General features: G+C 44.7%; 1 protein-coding gene across 3 annotated transcripts in view; it reads right to left on the reverse strand.

The window, feature by feature from the left end:
• Window positions 1–1,457: 1,457 nt before the first annotated feature.
• The window catches only part of LOC118399515 (PHD finger protein 14-like), a 140,396-nt gene continuing 123,596 nt past the window's right edge, over window positions 1,458–18,257 (reverse strand). For all 3 annotated transcript variants that reach the window (XM_052472243.1, XM_052472241.1, XM_052472240.1), the window contains exon 20: window positions 1,458–2,831. In XM_052472243.1, coding sequence (XP_052328203.1) covers window positions 2,748–2,831 — 84 coding nt within the window. In that variant the 3' untranslated portion in view covers window positions 1,458–2,747. The remainder of the gene's footprint in view (window positions 2,832–18,257) is intronic.

Genomic DNA, 18,257 nt, shown 5'->3' on the forward strand with positions numbered 1-18,257 from the left:
AGTGGTTAAGGTTAGGGCTATGGTTTGGGGGAAGGCTTAAAACAAAATAATGAAAAACAAAGTGCTGTTTCCATCAACTATCATCAACTATTCTCATGGCTTGCTAGAGCATTGTGAATTGTGTTGGTGCAGTGGTCTAAGTAGTGCCCTCTTACTCTGAGCATCACGAGTTTGTGCCCAGTGCTGGGCAATCATTTATTCTATTCTTTGTGAGCACTGAGGAAGGCATATATCCAGGGGAGCAACTTTGGTTTAAGAAACTGCGGGAACATAATTATAAATTCCCAGTGAAAGTTGCGCCCCTGCATATATCAATGTTCTCAGGACCTTTTCAAATGTCTGAAATCCACCATCTATGTATGGCCACACATAAAGGAACATTAATACATGAGTGCTTTGTTCATTCTTCTCTTTTGCTCTAGACAGCTGGCTGTTGATCTGCATAAGGACTTTTAAGACCTGTGCTGCAACTGTAGATAGGAGTGTAGACGAGAGATTGGCGGGGCAAGAGGCAACGGAGCGGGCCACTGTCATTAACGTGCCCATCGCTGTTATTGCAGGCCTAATGACATCCTTCTCAGACGGCATGCTGGGAAAACGGAGGCGGGAGGCCCGGCTCTATCGTCTGCCGGCACCAGCCGCCCCTCCCATCAAAGAGCATTGTAACATGTCTCTTCCTTTTCCTGAACGAGGGACACACACACTCTTCTCTCTCTTTTCCTCCCACAAAAAGGAGAGACACAGGCCCTCCAGATAATGTCTTTCACGGTTCAGCGGCTGTACAGGGCTTCCCTCCTACCTCCCTGACATGGGAAAATGAATAGTTCCTTTTTGAAACAAATTGGCATTACACCCCTCAATGAATTAATGCCTGGATGCTTCCCTCCGCCTTGACATGGGGGATGGGGACAGGGGTTTGTGAGGCGATAAAATATAAAGATCCATCTGACAGCGTTTCATTTTTCAATATTTTTGTATATGAATGTGTGTGAGAGGGACAGAGAAGCAGACAGAAAGGAGAAAAGAAAGAGAGACTGAAGGAAGGAAGAGGGGGGAGGAAGAGTGTGCGTCTGTGTATAAATGTTTGGAGGATTGTAAAGATAAGCATGAGTGTGTGTGGAGCACCGCCCCCTACTAGTGCTGGCACATGACTGCAGTTTAAATGGGGCTGAGAGTCCTTTGTGAGGATAAATAATATAGAGCAACACATTATGACCCAAGGAACACAGAGGAGTCACTGTGCTGTCTCTGGTCCTACACAACACTCCATTACTGTAGGCTAGGATCTAGCATGGATCCCAAATGGCACCCTATTCCCTATATATATTTCAAGTCAAATTATCAATGCAATTTCCTTTCTCATTGTTATGACTGCAGTTGTCCCAAAGCTTTGTATAAGGAGGGTTCTTTTTTGATGTTGACAAAGTCAAATTGAATGAATGTCATAGAGACAGAGACGATATTAAAACCATAATATATTTGTGGAAATGAAGTTAATTGGCATTTAAACATTTCCAAAGTATCTAAATACATACTCTTGGCAAGTGCATATCCCCCCCAGGAAAAACAAAAAAACATGACATTTTCCTTGTTGCGTTCATGTTAAATCAAAACATAGAATAATACATTGGTAGCACTTAAACAGGCTAATCATGTGTATAAGGTTACTGACATGTCAGACAGTATGAACATAAATGCATACAAATATAAAACTAGATCAAATAGCACCAAAACAAAAGTGATACAAGACCTGTATGGCAAAACTATTTCAATTCAACGGTGATGAGAGATTATATTAGACACCACTGAATACTCAACATACAGTGTATGTAAGCCGGACATGAAAATATAGCAAGATCCCAGATCTGTTGGTGCTGTGCAGCCAACTCTAATGCAGCCAACTCTTCTTGTTTGTGACAGCACAAACAGATCTGGGAACAGACTACTGAGAACATTATACTGTATTCTGATTAGTGTATGAAAATAGATCTGAGGGAAAAAGTTTGGTTGGTCAAGTTCATAAAAACATCAAGCAGGTATATATCCTTTAACAGTCTGACTGGACTGGTCCAGCCATGCACTTTCCCTGGGTTTTATATTTATTTCATTTAATCTCTGCTGCAAATTAAATCCAGGATGGATGCCCCTGAAAACACAAATCTATTACTGGGCCCCACTGAATGAAAACCTTCTCTGTCAGAATACATTGATGTGCTTTTTCATTAAGTTCTTATATACAAACCATAGAAAAACATTTTAGAATATATAACCTAGAATAGATTCTAGATTGTATATTTATATGATAAAACCTACATATCAGTGACATCTCCAGTTACCATAGCGAGTGGAGGGTTCAGCCCTGTCCCGTTTGAAAATACATACTATTCCTTCTAAAAGATAACCAAATGCATTCTGTTCTCTAAAATATACTGTTCCGCTGGCTACAAAACTAACGTGGATAGTACCTCTGTGCTCTGTCCCATATCTTACTGAAGAGAAAAGATGAGTTAGCATGGTGCCAGATCTGTTTGGGCCATCTTGTGGTTGTGTAGTCATTAGCTGCAAGAAAGCACAAACAGATCTGGGACCAGGCTAGAGATGAGCAGTAATGGCAGTAAAACGGTGAGACACTGCAGACTGTCCTGTTTGCTACAGATCTTTCAAGCGGAATTGACGACACTGACCATCCGGTGACCACTAACATTTGATCATTGTGCTCAAGATATGGTAAAACTGTTGTTTTTGTTTCAGTTGAGAATTTCGGTTGGGAATTTGTGCTCTGTCGTTTCTTCTTGGACAGAATCGTCCTCTTCGTCCTCCTCATGTTCCTCCTGAAACATAAAACAACATATAAATCGGATCAACACAGAATATTCAAAGTCCCCAAAATGGGTCTGTAGAAGGGGAAACGTATAAAGTCCTTTAGACCATAGTTGGACAAATCACATCCTAACTCACAACCACAAATTAGATTTTTAGAAAGGTCTGTCAAAATACCAACAGGGATAAGTAGTTAGTGTTGGTAGGTTAGTGTCGTGCCGGTGTTAGTTAGTGCTGACTTCCCTGCTAACAACACTGCTCAGCAGCCATTTCCTATTAAAACATAGAGCTGTAGAGAGGCTGGGCCCAGAGGGGGCAGGCGACAGCAGCAACAGTGACTAAACGACTCTGACAGATGCAATTATCTCCATCTCTAGAGGTTAATATACACACTGAGTTAGAACCACATCTACACACTATACACACTGTTAGAAACAGCGGGCCTTTACATCCACACCAAGAATCTACACTAGGCCTACACCTCATGTAGGTCTGTCCATCTGCACGTTTGTGTGTATGTACCGTGGGGCAAAAAAGTATTTAGTCAGCCACCGATTGTGCAAGTTCTCCCACTTAAAAAGATGAGAGAGGCCTGTAATTTTCATCATAGTTACACTTCAACTATGACAGACAAAATTAGAAAAAAAATCCAGAAAATCACATTGTAGGATTTTTAATGAATTTATTTGCAAATTATGGTGGAAAATAAGTATTTGGTCACCTACAAACAAGCAAGATTTCTGGCTCTCACAGACCTGTAACTTCTTCTTTAAGAGGCTCCTCTGTCCTCCACTCGTTACCTGTATTAATGGCACCTGTTTGAACTTGTTATCAGTATAAAAGACACCTGTCCACAACCTCAAACAGTCACACTCCAAACTCCACTATGGCCAAGACCAAAGAGCTGTCAAAGGACACCAGAAACAAAATTGTAGACCTGCACCAGGCTGGGAAGACTGCAATAATCTGCAATAGGTAAGCAGCTTGGTTTGAAGAAATCAACTGTGGGAGCAATTATTAGGAAATGGAAGACATACAAGACCACTGATAATCTCCCTCGATCTGGGGCTACACGCAAGATCTCACCCCATGGGGTCAAAATGATCACAAGAATGGTGAGCAAAAATCCCAGAACCACACGGGGGGACCTAGTGAATGACCTGCAGAGAGCTGGGACCAAAGTAACAAAGCCTACCATCAGCAACACACTACGCCGCCAGGGACTCAAATTCTACAGTGCCAGACGTGTCCCCCTGCTTAAGCCAGTACATGTCCAGGCCCTTCTGAAGTTCGCTAGAAAGCATTTGGATGATCCAGAAGAAGATTGGGAGAATGTCATATGGTCAGATGAAACCAAAATAGAACCTTTTGGTAAAAACTCAACTCATCGTGTTTGGAGGACAAAGAATGCTGAGTTGCATCCAAAGAACACCATACCTACTGTGAAGCATGGGAGTGGAAACATCATGCTTTGGGGCTGTTTTTCTGCAAAGGGACCAGGACGACTGATCCGTGTAAAGGAAAGAATGAATGGGGCCATGTATCGTGAGATTTTGAGTGAAAACCTCCTTCCATCAGCAAGGGCATTGAAGATGAAACGTGGCTGGGTCTTTCAGCATGACAATGATCCCAAACACACCGCCCGGGCAACGAAGGAGTGGCTTCGTAAGAAGCATTTCAAGGTCCTGGAGTGGCCTAGCCAGTCTCCAGATCTCAACCCCATAGAAAATCTTTGGAGGGAGTTGAAAGTCCGTGTTGCCCAGCAACAGCCCCAAAACATCACTGCTCTAGAGGAGATCTGCATGGAGGAATGGGCCAAAATATCAGCAACAGTGTGTGAAAACCTTGTGATGACTTACAGAAAACGTTTGACCTCTGTCATTGTTATATACCCTTTGCTGGCAAAGTATTGAGATAATCTTTTGTTATTGACCAAATACTCATTTTCCACCATCATTTGCCAATAAATTCATTAAAAATCATACAATGTGATTTTCTGGATTTTTTTTCTCATTTTGTCTGCCATAGTTGAAGTGTACCTATGATGAAAATTACCGGCCTCTCTCATCTTTTTAAGTGGGAGAACTTGCACAATTGGTGGCTGACTAAATACTTTTTTGCCCCACTGTGTACACACACACTCCCTAAAGCAGTCGTTAGATTTTCAGTTTCCTCTCACAGTATCCTTTATATCTAACCACATAGCAAGGAGGCTACGGTCCATTGCTAAGTGCTCCTTAATACTAGTGTCTCTCCATTAGGGCTGTGATGGTCATGGAATTATGGATGATGGTTATTGGTCAGCCAAATGACATGGTCACCATAATAACCGTTACGGTGACCACATTTTGTTACGTTACAGCCTTAATCTAAAATTGATTACATTTTTCCCTCATCAATCTACACGCAATACCTCACAATGACAAAGTGAAAACAGGTTTTTAGAATTTTTGCTAATTTATTAAAAATTAAAAACAGAAATACCTTATTTACAACTATTCAAACCCTTTACTATGAGACTTGAAATTGAGCCCAGGTGCAACTTGTTTCCATTGATCATCCTTGAGATGTTTCTACAACTTGATTGGAGTAGACCTGTGGTAAATTCAATTGATTGGACATGATTTGGAAAGGCACTGCCTGTCTATATAAGGTCCCACAGTTGACAGTTCATGTCAGAGCATAAACCAAGCCATGTGGTCGAAGGAATTGTCCGTAGAGCTCCGGGACAAGATTGTGTAGAGGCACAAATCTGGGGAAGGGTACTAAAAAATGTCTGCAGCATTGAAAGTCCCCAAGAACACAGTGGCTTCCATCATTCTAAAAAGTTTGGAACTGCCAAGACTCTTCCTAGATCTGCCCACCCGGCCAAACTGAGTAATCGGGGGAGAAGGGCCTTGGTCAGGGAGGTGACCAAAAACCTGATGGTCACTCTGACAGAGCTCCAGAGTTCCTCTGTGGAGATGGGAGAACCTTCCAGAAGGACAACCATCTCTGCAACACTCCACCAATCATGTCTTTATGGTAGAGTGGCTAGATGGAGGAAACTCAGTAAAAGGCACATGACAGCCCGCTTGGAGTTTGCCAAAAGGCACCTAAAGGACTCTCAGACCATGAGAAACAAGATTCTCTGGTCTGATGAAACCAAGATGGAACTCTTTGGTCTGAATGCCAAGCATCACGCCTGGAGGAAACCTGGCACCATCCCTATGGTGAAGCATGGTGGTAACAGCATCATGTTGTGGGGATGTCTTTCCGCGGTGGAGACTAGTCAGACTAGTCAGGATCGAGGGAAAGATGAACAGAGTTGTGTACAGAGAGATCCTTGATGAAAACGTGCTCCAGAGCGCTCAGGACCTCAGACTGGGGCGAAGATTCACCTTCCAACAAGACAATGACCCTAAGCACACAGCCAAGACAAAGCATGAGGGCTTTGGGACAAGTCTCTGAATGTCCCTGAGTGGCCCAGACAGAGCCCGGACTTGAACCCAATTGAACATCTCTAGACAGACCTGAAAATAGCTGTGCAGCGACGCTCCCAAATCAATATGACAGAGGATCTGCAGAGAAGAATACAGGTGTGCCAAGCTTGTAGCGTCATACCCAAGAAGACTCAAGGCTGTAATCGCTGCCAAAAGTGCTTCAACAAGGCACCTGAGTAAAGGTTCTGAATACCTAAGTAAATGTGATTTATTTTATTCTAAAAATCTGTTTTTGCTTTGTAATGATGGGGTATTGTGTGTAGATTGATGAGGGGAAAAACAATTTAATACATTTTAGAATAAGGCTGTAATGTAACAAAATGTGGAAAAAGTCAATGGGTCCGAATGCACTGTATATTTACAGTACCAGTAAAAAGTTTGGACACACCTACTCATTCAAGGGTTTTTCTTAAATAGTACAATTTTCTACATTGTAGAATAATAGTGAAGACATCAAAACTATGAAATAACATATGGAATCATGTAGTAACCAAAAATAATGAAACAAATCAAAGAATATTTTATATTTGAGATTCTTCAAAGTAGCCACCCGTTCGTTGCCTTGATGACAGCTCTGCACACTTTTGGCATTCTCTCAACCAGTTTCACGAGGAATGCTTTTCCAACAGTCTTGAAGGTGTTCCCACATATGCTGAGAACTTGTTGGCTGCTTTTCCTTCACTCTACGGTCCAACTCATCCCAAACCATCTCAATTTTGATGAGGTCAGGTGATTGTGGAGGCCAGGTCATCTGATGCAGCACCATCACTCTCCTTCTTGGTCAAATAGCCCTTACACAGCCTGGAGGTGTGTTTTGGGTCATTGTCCTGTTGAAAAACAAATGATAGTCCAGCTAAGTGCAAACCAGATGGGATGGCGTATCGATGCAGAATTCTGTGGTAGCCATGCTGGTTAACTGTGCCTTGAATTCTAAATAAATCACAGACAGTTTCACCAGCAAAGCACCCCCACACCATCACACCTTCTCCTCCATGCTTCACAGTGGGAACCCCACATGCGGGGATCATCCGTTCACCTACTCTGCGTCTCACAAAGACACGGAGGTTGGAACAAAAAATGTGAAATGCTCGTGTTTCTTGGCCCAAGCAAGTCTCTTCGTATTATTATTAGTGTCCTTCAGTAGTGGTTTCATTGCAGCAATTCAACCATGAAGGCCTGATTCACACAGTCTCCTCTGAACAGTTGTGGTTGAGATGTGTCTGTTACTTGAACTCTGTGAAGCATTTATTTGGGCTGCCATCTGACGTGCAATTAACTCTAATGAACTTATCCTCTGCAGCAGAGGTAACTCTGGGTCTTCCTTTCCTGTGGCGGTCCTCATTAGAGACAGTTTCATCATAGCACTTGATGGTTTTTGTGACTGCACTTGAAGAAACTTTCAAAGTTCATTAAATTTGCCAGATTGACTGACCTTCATGTCTTAAATTAATGATGGACTGTCATTTCTCTTTGCTTATTTGAGCTGTTCTTGCCATAATATGGACTTGGTCTTTTACCAAATAGGGCTGTCTTCTGTGTACCACACCTACCTTGTCACAACACAACTGATGGCTCAAACGCATATAGAAGGAAAGACATTCCAAAAATTAACTTTTAACAAGGCACACCTGTTAATTTAAATGCATTCCAGGTGATTACCTCATGAAGCTGGTTGAGAGAATGCCAAGAGTGTTAAAGCTGTCATCAAGGCAAAGGGTGGCTACTTTGAAGAATCTCAAATATGAAATATATTTAGATTTATTTAACACTTTTTTGCTTACTACTTGATTCCATATGTGTTATTTCATAGTTTTGATGTCTTCACTATTATTCTACTATGTAGAAAATAGTAAAACAATTAAGAAAAACCCTTGAATGAGAAGGTGTGTCCAAACTTTTGACTGGTACTGGATATATATATTTTCTTTCTAAGATGCACATTCTCTCCTCTCCTCAGTTCCTGAATTCATGTGCTGCTGCTGTACGGAGGGGGGCATTGTCTAGGCAACTGAAGACTGGTTTGCTACAACACCTTGCTTGTTTCAGCAAGGAGCAACAAAGTTTGGACTCAACCTCACGAATGCCCGGCCGTTCAGTCATCTGTTCGTTCCACAAAAAAAAAACTTTGTTATGACGGTTATTTTGTTTTTATGAGTCTTCATCCATAACCCTATTTCCTATGGTATTTATTATAACACAAGAGCAAATCTCCCAAACCTCCCAAGTGCACTTCAACAGCAGCTAATTGGGCGAATTGAGTATCTAAACATCAAGCCCCCTCCCAGGTATTCAGAGTATCTCTCGCCACATACAGTATCTAAGGATGCGTCCCAAATGGCACCTTTTCACCTATCTAGTACACCACTTTTAACCAGAGCCCTATGGGCCCTTCCTATTGGCCCGGTGAATAGGGTGAACTGGGACTAGGGTGCCAATTGGGACGCAGCCTAACTACGTAGCAGGATCCCCCAGGCTTGTTAACTATAAGACAGTAACTGTGGAGTCATAAATCAACCAGGGGCCAGAGTTTAGTTCTGGTTCATATATCACCCTGTAACTCACACAAACCTTGTCTGTGTCTCCACCTCTCTGGACACACTTTTGATATGCAGCCTGCCCCTGGTGAAAAATGCCTTACTTTTTCCTGAACTCAGGATACTTCTGTACTTCTCTCCTCCGCCCGGTCCTTGTGGGCCGATATAAATCTATCGTTGCCGGGGATGACATGTTGTGAACCCCGGCCGCCGTACATATCGGCCTGTGCCATCCACCAAATCTCTCTGACAAGCCTGCCAATTTTCCAATTACCTGTGGTACCATTCACTATCACATCCCCAGGCAGATCTCTCTCTCCCTCCCTCTCGCTCTCCCTCTTTCTCCTTCCTTGATGTAGTGTCTGTCCCTGGAGAGAAGGGGGAGGGGAGACACCCCTGTTCCTGGCCTCTTGGGGACTGATTTGCAGGGCCTGCTGCTAATCTCCTCCTCTCCCCTCCATCCACCTCCCTCCCAGGAGTATGACGGCACTACACAATATACACTGAAGGAGCTAAGGAGAGAGATGGCCAATAGAAACATAGAAACGTGCTGATATGATCATTACTATCACTGCTGTGGGATTCATTATAGACGCCATTGGAAATGGAGGACATGAACAATGACAAGTAACTCACCACAACTCTATGCTGTACCCTTTCCATTATGACCACGGCCATTAGATCTGGCACCAGGCTAGGAGAAACCCTGGGCCTGTTCCGTAACAGAAACAGGAGAGTGAGATAGTGGGTCCAGCCTTGTGTCAGGGTCCCTGACAGACAGAGTGATATTTGCTCTGTGAGGAGCAGAATGGAGAGGCAGAGAGCCACCAGATAGATGTCTCAGAGGGCCTGGCGAAAGGGAGAGAGCAGTGGAGGAAGAGGGGATAAGAGGGAGAAACTGACAGGCTCTGGCATATCTCCTCTGGAAGAGAGGTAGGGGGTGAGGGGGATGGAGGGGAGAAAGAGAGAGACAGGAAGGGAGAGCTCTCCATGGGTCCCCAGCCCTCTGGAAGAGAGGTAGGGGGAGAGGGGGATGGAGGGGAGAAAGAGAGACAGGAAGGGAGAGCTCTCCATGGGTCCCCAGCCCTCTGGAAGAGAGGTAGGGGGAGAGGGGGATGGAGGGGAGAAAGAGAGACAGGAAGGGAGAGCTCTCCATGGGTCCCCAGCCCTCTGGAAGAGAGGTAGGGGGATAGGGGGATGGAGGGGAGAAAGAGAGAGACAGGAACGAGAGCTCTCCATGGGTCCCCAATTTGTAAGTCGCTCTGGATAAGAGCGTCTGCTAAATGACTTAAATGTAAATGTAAATGTAATGTCCCCAGCCCTCTGGAAGAGAGGTAGGGGGAGAGGGGGATGGAGGGGAGAAAGAGAGAGACAGGAAGGGAGAGCTCTCCATGGGTCCCCAGCCCTCTGGAAGAGAGGTAGGGGGAGAGGGGGATGGAGGGGAGAAAGAGAGAGACAGGAAGGGAGAGCTCTCCATGGGTCCCCAGCCCTCTGGAAGAGAGGTAGGGGGAGAGGGGGATGGAGGGGAGAAAGAGAGAGACAGGAAGGGAGAGCTCTCCATGGGTCCCCAGCCCTCTGGAAGAGAGGTAGGGGGAGAGGGGGATGGAGGGGAGAAAGAGAGAGACAGGAAGGGAGAGCTCTCCATGGGTCCCCAGCCCTCTGGCACCAGCAGCATATACAGATGATAATGAAATGACGTACTTTTTATTCTAATTGAGTTTGGTGTTCTTAAAGGGCATGCAGAGCCTGTCGTCCACCGCGCTCCTGCTTTCTCACACACTGCTACTGCTGTTCTCAACATGTGAGTCTGGAAGGAGAGGAGGAGGAGAGGAAAGAAGGTGGGTAGAGTGGAGGGGAAGAGAGAGAAACAGGGAGACTACTCCCCCCACAAGGAGAGCAAGGAGGAGAGGGAGAGGAGGAGGAGAGCGAAGAGAGGACAGAAGTGAACCCTAGGTGGCAACAAAGGCTCATGGAGCTGCTAATGTGCGTGAAGCTGAGACCCCCGCTGCCTGGTAGGAAGAACGACATTGCTCTAAAAAACGAGTGAAGCACCCCCCCCTCCTCCCTCCCGCCCACACACGCCATGCAGGCAACTTCATAAAGCGGGATTAAAAATAATGCTGTAAAAGAAAATGTAAATGTCCAACGCTGCATGTCTCATTCTTTAATGAGCTTTAGCACTGGTCCTTTATCAAGCCGGCGCAGTCCTCAAAAGAATTAGCAGCTAATTAGTATGACTTATTTTCCTTATCGTGTTTTCTGCTTTTATTGTATTTAGTAGTGTGGTTGTCTGTGGTGCACTGTGTGTGTGTGTGGTGGAGGAAACAGTGCTATGGTACTGGGTTTCTTTGATAGGTGCTGCTGGGTGGTTCTGGGGGGTTCACAGCATCCCAGAAAGGTATTGATGCTCCTAGAGCCACATGAAAACACCCACAGTGTGAACAACATTAAAGCACACAAATAACTACCGATCAAAACACCTCATGTGACCCAAACTAAAGACCAAAAAAGAGCACACACAGACAGACACTGGTGTGAAGCCCTGTGTGTATTCATAGTCATCAAACACTATTTTTTCATAAAGATGTTTAGTCATTTTGGAAGGGACACATTCAATTCCAATGGCACAAAACAAATGGATTAAGCCAATGAAGAGTCGTGTGTCTGTGTGAAGAGCTGTGTGCCTGTGTGTGAAGAGCTGTGTGTCTGTGTGAAGAGCTGTGTGCCTGTGTGTGAAGAGCTGTGTGTCTGTGTGAAGAGCTGTGTGCCTGTGTGTGAAGAGCTGTGTGTCTGTGTGAAGAGCTGTGTGTCTGTGTGTGAAGAGTTGTGTGTCAGTGTGTGAAGAGTTGTGTGTCAGTGTGTGAAGTTGTGTGTCTGTGTGTGAAGAGGCGTGTGTCTGTGTGAAGAGCTGTGTGTCTGTGTGTGAAGAGTTGTGTGTCTGTGTGTGAAGTTGTGTGTCTGTGTGTGAAGAGTCGTGTGTCTGTGTGAAGAGCTGTGTGTCTGTGTGTGAAGAGTTGTGTGTCTGTGTGTGAAGTTGTGTGTCTGTGTGTGAAGAGGCGTGTGTCTGTGTGAAGAGCTGTGTGCCTGTGTGCGAAGAGCTGTGTGCCTGTGTGCGAAGAGCTGTGTGCCCGAAGAGCTGTGTGCCTGTGTGTGAAGAGCTGTGTGTGAAGCGCTGTGTGCCTGTGTGTGAAAAGTTGTGTGTGTGTGAAGTTGTGTGTCTGTGTGAAGAGCTGTGTGTCTGATGAGTCGTGTGTGCATGTGTGTCAGTGTTTGAGCATGAATGTGTGTGAATATGTGTATAAGTGTGTGTGTGTGTATGAGAGTGGGAGGTTATGAGCGTGAATGTGTGTGTGTGTGTATGAGAGTGGGAGGTTATGAGCATGAATGTGTGTGTGTGTGTGTGTGCACTGGTGTGTTTTAAAGCCTCTTTTGCCATTCAGGTGAGGACACAATAGCATTGGTTGGGTCATAAACAGTCGCTTCATTAGCTTGCTCAGACTGTGCGTTACGCGCTACATTTATCCCCCTCTCACTCACACACTCCGCCTCTTCTCCTCTCTCCCCTCCTCTACCTCGCTCTTCTCTTCTCCAGTCCTCTTCTCCCTCACTTATCCCTCCCCTCCCCTCTCCTCTCTTCCCTACTCTTCTCCCTCTCCTAATGTCTTCCTCTCCATTGCTCCCTACACACCACCGCCCAGCCAAACCAGTTACCAGAAAGCAGCACAATTACATTTCATGACTGGGCATATTTGTGATTCCCATTTCATTTATTACAAAGGGCATTCATTAATCTCCCTTCCTTTCCGAGAAGTGGAATTTCATTTTAGTGAGCCGTGACAGATACTGAGGTGAGCCTACCAGGCCAGGTCTAATTTAATCAGAGGTAAAATGCACAAGTGGGAGGTTTTTTATCCTCTCTTTGATAAGCGCTGATGCTCACAGGGAAAGTATATGGTGGTGGTGGGAAGAGAAGTCATTTCTCTCTGTTTCCAATTTCAACCATTTAAAAAGTGGCACGGAATCATAAATAGCGGCTAAAGTGCTTGGTAGGAATCTGCAGGCCAAATTGGCCCAAGTGCCTCCTCCATTATCTCTGAGTGCTGGAGAGGAGAAACAAATCAGGAACTAATCAAAACAACAGAAACATCAAAGAAGCGGAATATGAGGAAGCGGAATATGAGGAAGCGGAATATGAGGAAGCGGAATATGAGGAAGCGGAATATGAGGAAGCGGAATATGAGGAAGCGGAATATGAGGAAGCGGAATATGAGGAAGCGGAATATGAGGAAGCGGAATATGAGGAAGCGGAATATGAGGGACCAGAGGACAAGCCAATGAGAAGCCTGGCAGCTTGAGAGATTGTTGACTGCTGAATGTGGCTATGAAGGACTGGAAAGAGCACTAAGATGTATTCCAATAATCTCTTCTTTCTCTTGTGCACTTGTTCACTTCCCTCCACGTATTTGACAGGAAATGACTGTCGCAAGTAGTGAACACGTCAGGAGGAATAATTCATTATTGGGAAATACCCCGAGAGAGGTAATATATGGTGATTAAACTACAGGACTCTACACTAAAGAGGTTGACTGGTCTGTTGACTGGTCATCTAACTACAAGACACTAAAGAGGTTGACTGGTCTGTTGACTGGTCATCTAACTACAAGACACTAAAGAGGTTGACTGGTCTGTTGACTGGTCATCTAACTACAAGACACTAGAGAGGTACTGTACTGTTGACTGGTCATCTAACTACAGGACACTAGAGAGAGGTACTGTACTGTTGACTGGTCATCTAACTACAAGACACTAGAGAGGTTGACTGGTCTGTTGACTGGTCATCTAACTACAAGACACTAGAGAGAGGTACTGTACTGTTGACTGGTCATCTAACTACAGGACACTAGAGAGGTACTGTACTGTTGACTGGTCATCTAACTACAAGACACTAGAGAGGTTGACTGGTCTGTTGACTGGTCATCTAACTACAGAACACTAGAGAGGTACTGTACTGTTGACTGGTCATCTAACTACAGGACACTAGAGAGGTACTGTACTGTTGACTGGTCATCTAACTACAGGACACTAGAGAGGTTGACTGGTCTGTTGACTGGTCATCTAACTACAGAACACTAGAGAGGTTGACTGGTCTGTTGACTGGTCATCTAACTACAGGACACTAGAGAGGTACTGTACTGTTGACTGGTCATCTAACTACAGGACACTAGAGAGGTACTGTACTGTTGACTGGTCATCTAACTACAAGACACTAGAGAGAGGTACTGTACTGTTGACTGGTCATCTAACTACAGGACACATGAGAGAGGTACTGTACTGTTGACTGGTCATCTAACTACAGGACACTAGAGAGGTACTGTACTGTTGACTGGTCATCTAACTACAGGACACTAGAGAGGTACTGTACTGTTGACTGGTCATCTAACTACAGGACACTAGAGAGGTACTGTACTGTTGACTGGTCATCTAACTACAGGACACATGAGAGAGGTACTGTACTGTTGACTGGTCATCGAACTACAGGACACATGAGAGGTACTGTACTGTTGACCGGTCATGTAACTACAGGACACTACACTAGAGAGGTACTGTTGACTGGTCATCTAACTACAGGACACTAGAGAGGTACTGTACTGTTGACTGGTCATCTAACTACAGGACACTAGAGAGGTACTGTACTGTTGACTGGTCATCTAACTACAGGACACTAGAGAGGTACTGTAATGTTGACTGGTCATCTAACTACAGGACACTAGAGAGGCACTGTACTGTTGACTGGTCATCGAACTACAAGACACTAGAGAGAGGTACTGTACTGTTGAATGGTCATCTAACTACAAGACACTAGAGAGAGGTACTGTACTGTTGACTGGTCATCTAACTACAAGACACTAGAGAGAGGTACTGTACTGTTGACTGGTCATCTAACTACAGAACACATGATAGGTACTGTACTGTTGACTGGTCATCTAACTACAGGACACTAGAGAGGTACTGTACTGTTGACCGGTCATCTAACTACAAGACACTAGAGAGAGGTACTGTACTGTTGACTGGTCATCTAACTACAAGACACTAGAGAGGTTGACTGGTCTGTTGACTGGTCATCTAACTACAAGACACTAGAGAGAGGTACTGTACTGTTGACTGGTCATCTAACTACAGGACACTAGAGAGGTACTGTACTGTTGACTGGTCATCTAACTACAAGACACTAGAGAGGTTGACTGGTCTGTTGACTGGTCATCTAACTACAGGACACTAGAGAGGTACTGTACTGTTGACTGGTCATCTAACTACAGGACACTAGAGAGGTACTGTACTGTTGACTGGTCATCTAACTACAAGACACTAGAGAGAGGTACTGTACTGTTGACTGGTCATCTAACTACAGGACACATGAGAGAGGTACTGTACTGTTGACTGGTCATCTAACTACAGGACACTAGAGAGGTACTGTACTGTTGACTGGTCATCTAACTACAGGACACTAGAGAGGTACTGTACTGTTGACTGGTCATCTAACTACAGGACACTAGAGAGGTACTGTACTGTTGACTGGTCATCTAACTACAGGACACATGAGAGAGGTACTGTACTGTTGACTGGTCATCGAACTACAGGACACATGAGAGGTACTGTACTGTTGACCGGTCATGTAACTACAGGACACTACACTAGAGAGGTACTGTTGACTGGTCATCTAACTACAGGACACTAGAGAGGTACTGTACTGTTGACTGGTCATCTAACTACAGGACACTAGAGAGGTACTGTACTGTTGACTGGTCATCTAACTACAGGACACTAGAGAGGTACTGTAATGTTGACTGGTCATCTAACTACAGGACACTAGAGAGGCACTGTACTGTTGACTGGTCATCGAACTACAAGACACTAGAGAGAGGTACTGTACTGTTGAATGGTCATCTAACTACAAGACACTAGAGAGAGGTACTGTACTGTTGACTGGTCATCTAACTACAAGACACTAGAGAGAGGTACTGTACTGTTGACTGGTCATCTAACTACAGAACACATGATAGGTACTGTACTGTTGACTGGTCATCTAACTACAGGACACTAGAGAGGTACTGTACTGTTGACCGGTCATCTAACTACAAGACACTAGAGAGAGGTACTGTACTGTTGACTGGTCATCGAACTACAGGACACATGAGAGGTACTGTACTGTTGACTGGTCATCTAACTACAGAACACATGAGAGGTACTGTACTGTTGACTGGTCATCTAACTACAAGACACTAGAGAGAGGTACTGTACTGTTGACTGGTCATCTAACTACAGGACACATGAGAGGTACAGACTGTTGACTGGTCATCTAACTACAGAACACATGAGAGGTACTGTACTGTTGACCGGTCATCTAACTACAGGACACTACACAGAGAGAGGTACTGTACTGTTGACTGGTCATCTAACTACAGAACACATGAGAGGTACTGTACTGTTGACTGGTCATCTAACTACAGGACACTACACAGAGAGAGGTACTGTACTGTTGACTGGTCATCTAACTACAGAACACACGAGAGGTACTGTACTGTTGACTGGTCATCTAACTACAGGACACTAGAGAGGTACTGTACTGTTGACCGGTCATCTAACTACAAGACACTAGAGAGAGGTACTGTACTGTTGACCGGTCATCTAACTACAGGACACATGAGAGGTACAGACTGTTGACTGGTCATCTAACTACAGAACACATGAGAGGTACTGTACTGTTGACCGGTCATCTAACTACAGGACACTACACAGAGAGAGGTACTGTACTGTTGACCGGTCATCTAACTACAGGACACTACACAGAGAGAGGTACTGTACTGTTGACTGGTCATCTAAAGTCCCCCTTATCTCAGCTCGCTGGTCACCATAGCATCTCCCACCTGTAGCACACGCTCCAGCAGGTATATCTCTCTCGTCACCCCCAAAACCAATTCTTTTTTTGGCCGCCTCTCCTTCCAGTTCTCTGCTGCCAATGACTGGAACGAACTACAAAAATCTCTGAAACTGGAAACACTTATCTCCCTCACTAGCTTTAAGCACCAACTGTCAGAGCAGCTCACAGATTACTGCACCTGTACATAGCCCCACCTATAATTTAGCCCAAACAACTACCTCTTTCCCTACTGTATTTTATTTATTTATTTTGCTCCTTTGCACCCCATTATTTTTATTTCTACTTTGCACATTCTTCCACTGCAAATCTACCATTCCAGTGTTTTACTTGCTATATTGTATTTACTTTGCCACCATGGCATTTTTTTGCCTTTACCTCCCTTCTCACCTAATTTGCTCACATCGTATATAGACTTGTTTATACTGTATTATTGACTGTATGTTTGTTTTACTCCATGTGTAACTCTGTGTTGTTGTATGTGTCGAACTGCTTTGCTTTATCTTGGCCAGGTCGCAATTGTAAATGAGAACTTGTTCGCAACTTGCCTACCTGGTTAAATAAAGGTGAAATTAAAAAAGTAAAAAAATCTAACTACAGGACACTAGAGAGGTACTGTACTGTTGACTGGTCATCTAACTACAGGACACATGAGAGGTACTGTACTGTTGACTGGTCATCTAACTACAGGACACATGAGAGGTACTGTACTGTTGACTGGTCATCTAACTACATGACACTACACTAGAGAGGTACCATCTCAGGATGGTAAGTTGGTGGTTGAAGATATCCCTCTAGCGGTGTGGGGGCTGTGCTTTCGCAAAGTGGGTGGGGTTATATCCTTCCTGTTTGGCCCTGTCTGGGGGTGTCCTCGGATGGGGCCACAGTGTCTCCTGTCCCCTCCTGTCTCAGCCTCCAGTATTTATGCTGCAGTAGTTTGTGTCGGGGGGCTAGGGTCAGTTTGTTATATCTGGAGTACTTCTCCTGTCCTATTCGGTGTCCTGTGTGAATCTAAGTGTGCGTTCTCTAATTCTCTCCTTCTTTCTTTCTCTCTCTCGGAGGACCATGCCCCAGGACTACCTGACATGATGACTCCTTGCTGTCCCCAGTCCACCTGGCCATGCTGCTGCTCCAGTTTCAACTGACCTGAGTCCTAGGACCATGCCCCAGGACTACCTGACATGATGACTCCTTGCTGTCCCCAGTCCACCTGGCCATGCTGCTGCTCCAGTTTCAACTGTTCTGCCTTACTATTATTCGACCATGCTGGTCATTTATGAACATTTGAACATCTTGGCCATGTTCTGTTATAATCTCCACCCGGCACAGCCAGAAGAGGACTGGCCACCCCACATAGCCTGGTTCCTCTCTAGGTTTCTTCCTAGGTTTTGGCCTTTCTAGGGAGTTTTTCCTAGCCACCGTGCTTCTACACCTGCATTGCTTGCTGTTTGGGGTTTTAGGCTGGGTTTCTGTACAGCACTTTGA

This window comes from Oncorhynchus keta, chromosome 20 (genome assembly GCF_023373465.1).
Source record: "Oncorhynchus keta strain PuntledgeMale-10-30-2019 chromosome 20, Oket_V2, whole genome shotgun sequence".
NCBI lineage: Eukaryota > Metazoa > Chordata > Actinopteri > Salmoniformes > Salmonidae > Oncorhynchus > Oncorhynchus keta.